At 41.6% G+C, this 6,994-nt stretch overlaps 1 protein-coding gene across 1 annotated transcript; it reads right to left on the bottom strand.

Moving 5' to 3' along the window:
- On the bottom strand, positions 2,440–5,889 carry LOC109229438. Its single transcript, XM_019394875.1, has 2 exons — positions 5,746–5,889; positions 2,440–3,057 (listed from the first exon to the last, which is right to left on the bottom strand). The coding sequence occupies exons 1-2, from the start codon at positions 5,881–5,883 to the stop codon at positions 2,581–2,583; spliced, it is 615 nt and encodes a 204-aa protein (XP_019250420.1). The 5' UTR covers positions 5,884–5,889; the 3' UTR covers positions 2,440–2,580.

Genomic DNA, 6,994 nt, shown 5'->3' with positions numbered 1-6,994 from the left:
AAGAATAAAACATAAGGGAATACTCAACATATGATGACCGAACATAATATACAAACTTATACATGTGACATACGGGCCTATAAGGCCGACATGACCATTTGTAAACTCAAGACATAGGCCGACAAGGCCATACAAGTATCCATACACCTGACATCTGTCTACAAGCCTCTAAGAGTACATAAAATCATAAAGGTCGGGACAGGGCCCCGCCATACCAATCAATACATATCCAAAGCATACTGACCAAATAGGCAACTCCGGAGCAAGTGGAGTAGACCAACACCTTCGCTGAGCAGATAGCCTACTAGGAGGAATGTCAACCTGTCTATCGGGACCTGCGGGCATGAAATACAGCGTCCCCGGGCAAAATGGACGTCAGTACGAATAAAGTACCGAGTATGTAAGGCAGGAAAGCATAAACAAGATCAGTAACGTAAAGAGAGATAGAGGAGATACAACCTGTAACATCTGAGTGCCTCTGGGGGCTACTGACATGAAATGCATAATACATATATATACATAAGCTTTTAAAAACATACGCCTCTGTGGGCATCATCATCATCATATCATACCCGGCCTCAAAGAGGACTCGGTAAAAACATAGAATCATACCCGGCCACGTGGAGCTCGGTAAACCCAACTGATCAGTGGTTGCACAATAGGTGCCATACCCGGCCGACTATTGCGCGGCTCGGTAGAGTAAAGTAGATACATATATAATGCATGCTGGACTCATGGAGTCACGTTCTAAACCTTTTGGAGTGACATAAGGTCATTGCACAATCGATTAATATTATGGACATCATACCATCAATATGAACTTCACTAGGACTCAAGGATCATATATACTTTCTTGGAATAACTTTGTAAGGAAAGAATAACATGGACAACCTTAGTTGCTAGGAGTAGATTCATTATGAAATAGCGTATCGTTTATGTTCGTTTCACTTTAGATCATGCCAAAAGAATGAAGGAAGAGCCTTAACATACCTTGTATATACTGCCCCAATCTCAAGCTATGCAATTTTCACGACTCCTTAGTCTACAATAAGAGAAACGATACTGTAGTTATCATTCAAGCGTCATAACTATTATGTATCGACCACAACCTATTTTACGATGAAACGGACAGCACCTCCCCTATATATATGACTTCACACAATTCCAAACAATCACCAAACAGCCCAAACAACATCAATAATAATCATATTGAGCCTCTCAAAACAGTCCACGCACAACCTAATCACTTCATACATACGACGGCCACCGTAGTCGTGTCAAACGACCCGGAAATGATACAAAGAACTACCAGCCCACAACCCTACATCTATATGGTGTTTTTCCACATCCTTCCTCCTCCAAAACTCCACAAAACAGTAGTAAAACACGCAGCCCAACAGCAACACAAAACAGTCCACAAAACAGTCCGCTACAAGTGAATAACTCGAACTCACGGCTTCCGATCACCGTCCCGTGAGTTCTTACATGTATAGAACGAATTACCATGAATTCACAGCAGAATAAATGTATGAAACAGAGCATTAAACTCACCTTACTTGTTGGATAACTCAGCCCTTCCCTTGGTTCTTCAAACTCTAGGTTTTACCCCCAATTAGAACTTGAAAGAGAGGGAAAATCGATTAGGGTTTGTAGATAATTTTTGGGAGGAAGTTTGCAGGGGTTTAGGTCTGGTTATTTGTGATATATAATTAGGGTTATATTTCAGGAGATAACCCTTTAAATGGGCTCTTTGGCCGACCCGAAATTTCCTATTTTTGGGCTATCATTTAACCAAGTAGGTGACACACCTACTTGTCACCTAGCAGCTTGTGCAATCTCGCAAAAATGCCTATATCTCTCTACTCCGATGTCGTATTGATGAACGGTTTAATGCGTTGGAAACTAGACTCATAGATCTTTAATTTGATAGGTAGATCATCCCCTAGTTTCAAGTATTTTGGGAGAAAAACTCAGTTACATTTGACCTAATTTTCAGCACATTTATGAATGGAACTTGTGATGACCTTTTTCCAACTTTTGTTCCACAACTCGCTTGACTTCAAAACATAACACCAACTATCGTACGACTAAAACAACTCATAATATAATCTCCTTATAATGTTAATAACCCTAGTATCACCCCAAAAGTACATGGTAAAACATTCCAACTTGTCGACTTTCGACGAAACTTATTTTCCTCAATTCGTATAGCTTCTAAGCCTTCAAACCCTCTTGCTACTTGGTACTAATGATCTTAAATATTTGTAACCTCCACGTTAACATGATTAACTTACTTTATTTGCTTTCAAATATAATCTCATTTTCGAGCTTACATCAATGACTTACGACGTACTCTCACGTATGAAAACTTGGGGTGTAACAGAATCTGTGCCCATTTGAAGCTTTTGGCTCGATTGGGCCAATGAAGTCCATTCCCCAAGCAACAAAAGACCAAGGAGCCGACATAGGATATAACTCTGAAGGAGGCGAATGAATCAAATTACTGTGAATCTGACACTGGTGGCACTTGCGAACAAAACGAAAGCAATCTCGCTCCATAGTAAGCCAATAATATCCTGCCTAAAGGGTTTTCTTTGCTAGAACATATCCATTCATGTGCGGACCACAAACTCCCGAATGCACCTCATTCATAATCATTTCAGCTATTTTGGCATCCACACATCTCAATAAATTCAAATCCGGGGTTCTTTTGTATAAGATTTCCCCACTCAAAAAGAAACCATTAGAGAGTCGCGTAATAGTTCTCTTTTGATCCCTATTAGCATGTTCCGGATATTCTCTTGTTTTCAGAAATTGTTTAATATCATGGTACCATGGTTCACCATCTGGTTCTGCTTCAATTGTGTTGCAATAACCATGTTGATCCCGAATTTGAATTTCTAATGGGTCAATGTGAGTATTACCCGGATATGGAAGCATTGAAGCCAGGGTGGCCAAGGCATCAGCTAATTCATTGTGAAACCTGGGAATATACCTGAACTCGATGGACTTGAACCTTTTGCTAAGATCCTCCACACATTGTCTATATGGAATGAGCTTGTAACGACCGGCCGGTCGTTTTAAGAATTAACGCCCCGATTCCATATTAACTGCTTTCCCCGTGCTTATTTCTGTTATTGTGAGTTGCCGGGAGGATCCGTTTGGAGTTTCAGAGTGTTTTGGGACACTTAGTCCCTAAATCAGAGTTTAAGCTTTAAAATTTGAACCGTAGTCGGAGCAGGGTGAAGACGACCTCGGAAGGGAATTTTGTTGGTTCTGTTAGCTCCGTTGGGTGATTTCGGGCTTAGGGGCGTGTTCGGATTGTGTTTTGGAGGTCCGTAGCTTGATTAGGTTTGAAATGTCAAAAGTTGAATTTTTGAAATCCCCGGTTCAATAGTGAGATTTTGATATCGGGGTCGAAATGGAATTCTGGAAGTTGGAGTAGGTCCGTTGTGTCATTTGGGACGTGTGTGCAAAATTTCAGGTAATTCGGACAAGGTTTGATAGGCTTTTTGATCGAAAGCGGAAATTTGAAGTTTTTGATATCCTTAGGCTTTGATTGGAGAGTGATTTTTGGTTTTAGCCTTGTTTGATGTGATTCAAGGGTTGGAATAAGTTCGTATGATGTTTTAGAATTCGTTGGCATGTTTGGTTGAGGTCCCGGGGGCCTCGGGTGAGTTTCGGGTGCTTAAAGGAAGTTGAATTGGACTTAGGAGAAATCTGAAGTTGGCTGAACCTGTCATAACCGCACCTGCGTGTATGGGACCGCAGGTGCGGCACCGCAGAAGCGTTTGGAGGACCCCAGGTGCGGTCTGAGGCGAAAGTGGGATTGGTCGCAGATGCGGCCCTGGCACCGCAGAAGCGGCACCGCATCTGCGTAAAAGAGGTCGCATGCGCGGAAATTGTTGGTTTAATGAAAAGTCATAGGTGCGACTTAGTATCCGCAGAAACGGGACCGCGTGCGGTCCCAGAGTCGCGGATGCGGATCCATTGGTCAGAAAAGGGGAAGAACGAGGGTTTGAAATCGAAACTTGAAAAATTAAATTGGGAGCTCGGTAGGAGGCGATTTTTGGAGAGATTTTCGGAGGGAGTTAACTGGTAATGATTCTTAACTCCTTTTTGCTTATAACCTATTAATCTAATCATGAATTCATCATCTAATTTCAGATTTGGGATGAGAAATTTGAAAATTTTCGAAAAGGTCCTTAGGCCTAATTTTGGGTTTTGGTCAAGATTTTGATGTCGGGTTGGAATAATTTTGGTATGTATGAACTCGTGAGAGTGTGAGGATTCTGAATTTGTAAATTTTACCTAATTCCGAGACGTGGTCTCAGCGAGGATTTTTGGGCGATTTTCCTAATTTCGCATATTAGCTTCGAATTAATTAGTTGAATTAGTTACTTGAAGTTATATTTACACTATGCAATTACTTTGAATAGATTTGGGCCATTTGGAGTCGGATACTCGTGGCAAGAGCGCATTTTTGGATTTATTTTGAGCGGGTTTGAGGTAAGTGTCTTGCCTAACCTTGTGTGGGGGAACTCCCCTTAGGATTTGTATTGTTGATATATGAAATGCCTTGTACGTGAGGTGACGAGTGCGTACATGAGCTAATTGTTGAAAATCCGGTTTTTATTAAGTAACTATAATTGTGTATTTCTTCCCTGTTTACACTACCTGAAATTTAAGCCTACTGTTAGCTTAGGAAAGCATGTCTAAATGACTCAATTGTTTTACTTGCTCAAACTGCTTTATCTGAATTTTATGCAGCATACTAGGTTAGAATTACCTATTTACCTTGGTATGAAATTGGATTGAATTGAACATTCTTCGTGTGGTTGATGTGTGTTTACTTTGGGACAACGGGTTGTTTCCCGGTAGATCCCCCTTGCCTGTTTATTTGGGACTACGGATTGATATTCCGGTAGATCCCCCTGCACAGTTATATGGAACTACGGGACTGCACCCGGTAGATTTTCCCAGTACTAGGTATTTACATTTGGGACTACGGATCGGGATTCAGGTAGATCCCCCGCGCACTATGAGTTGGACTACTGGATGACACCCGGGAGATCCAGTAGATATTTACATTTGGAGACGACAAGACGGTATCCTGGTAGATCCCCGGTTGCTATCTCTGTGTTGAGCTGTATTCTTTCTGTGATTCTCTCTCTCTATTGTAATTGTTGTTATTCTTATTATTATACTGTGTTACTTCATACTGTTTCGTTTTCCTTATGTATATGTATATGACCGGTAGGGCCCTGACCTTCCTCGTCACTACTCGACCGAGGTTAGGCTTGGCACTTACTGGGTACCGCCGTGGTGTACTCATGCCCTTTCCTGCACATGTTTTTCGTGTGTAGATCCAGGTTTTTCGACTCGTCCCTACTATCCTTGAGGCGAGGCGATTCTTCAGAGACTTCGAGGTATATCTGCCGCGTCCGCAGACCGAGGAGTCCCTCTCCATTCTCTCTTGTAGTTATAGTCCTTATGTATTTCTTTGATTTAGACATTCCGGAGTTAGAACACTATGTAGTATCCGTAGCTTGTGATTCGTGAGTTTCCGGGTTTTGGGAGTTGTTCAGTTTTTGAGATATTGTATTGGTTTATGTTGGGCGGCATCTTAAATGCTTCTATATTGTTTATCTTTAGTTTTATTAGTTTTTCCGCATTTTGTTTTCCTTCCGCAAATTGTTAGGCTTACCTAGTCGTAGAGACTAGGTGCCGTCACGAAATGTTCACGGAGGGCGAACTTGGCTCGTGATAGAGCTTGATGTCACGAGTCTCCCAATCACCTTGAGCCTGCTGAATAAGCAAATCTAAATCTCCCATCACCAACAGTTCATGCACATTTAGGTTTATTGCCATGTTCAAACCCATGATGCAAGCTTCATATTCTGTCGTGTTGTTTGTACAGAAGAAACGAAGTCGCGTCGTGGTAGGGTAATGTTGCGCAGTAGGTGATACAAGAATTGCCCAAATCCCTACGCCTTTGATGTTGACAACCCCATCAAACTATAGTTTCCGAATTTGACGGACATCTTGGACTACGTCTTCAACTAAATTAACCTCTTCATCTGGGAAATATGTGTTCAAAGATTCATATTCATCATCAACCGGGTTTTCTGCCAGATGATCAGCCAAAGCTTGTGCCTTTATGGTAGTGTGAGTGACATAAACAATATCAAACTCTGTGAGCAAGATTTGCCACTTTGCCAATCTGCCAGTTGACATCGGCTTCTGAAAGATGCACTTCAGGGGATCCATTCGGGATATGAGGTAAGTTGTATAGGACAAAATATAATGCCTAAGCTTCTGAGCGGCCCAGGTTAAGGCACAACATGTCCTTTCCAAAAGAGTGTATTTGGCCTCATAAGTAGTGAACTTTTTGCTCAAATAATAGATTGCTTGTTCCTTTTTGTCTGTGGCATCATGTTGACCCAAAACACAACCAAAGGAATTATCCATTACTGAAAGATATACAAACAAAGGCCTACCAGGTTCCGGCGGGACCAAAACAGGGGAATTTGACAAATATTCTTTTATCTTATCAAAAGCTTCTTGGCACTCATCTGTCCACTTGATAGCAGCGTTCTTTTTCAACAACTTGAAAATAGGCTCACATGTGGTTGTAAGTTGCGCGATGAACTTGCAGATGTAGTTCAACCTACCGAGTAAACTCATGACTTCTTTTTTATTCTTCGGGGGAGGCAGCTCTCGAATGGTCTTTATCTTGGAGGGATCTAACTCAATGCCTCTTCGACTAACTATAAAACCCAAAAGCTTCCCAGAAGGAACTCCAAATACACATTTGGCTGGATTGAGTTTGAGATTGTACCTTCGTAACCTTTCAAAGAACTTTTTCAAGTCTTGCACATGATCCCCTTGTGTTCTGGATTTAATAATCACATCATCAACATACACTTCAATCTCTTTGTGCATCATGTCATAGAAGATGGTGGTCATGGCCCTCATGTAAGTTGCCCCTGCA

Source organism: Nicotiana attenuata, chromosome 7 (genome assembly GCF_001879085.1).
Source record: "Nicotiana attenuata strain UT chromosome 7, NIATTr2, whole genome shotgun sequence".
In the NCBI taxonomy this organism is placed as follows: Eukaryota; Viridiplantae; Streptophyta; class Magnoliopsida; order Solanales; family Solanaceae; genus Nicotiana; species Nicotiana attenuata.
Note: the sequence above shows the minus strand (reverse complement) of the source record. Positions and strands in the feature narration are given on the sequence as shown.

Bases quoted from the DNA above. Each gene is read 5' to 3' on its own strand.
- LOC109229438 (XM_019394875.1), bottom strand. From the start codon at position 5,883: ATGGGTTTGAACATGGCAATAAACCTAAATGTGCATGAACTGTTGGTG. The intron at 3,058-5,745 runs GTGAACATTTCG...GGTCGTTACAAG, and splicing joins ACGAGCCAAGTTCGCCCTCC to CTCATTCCATATAGACAATG.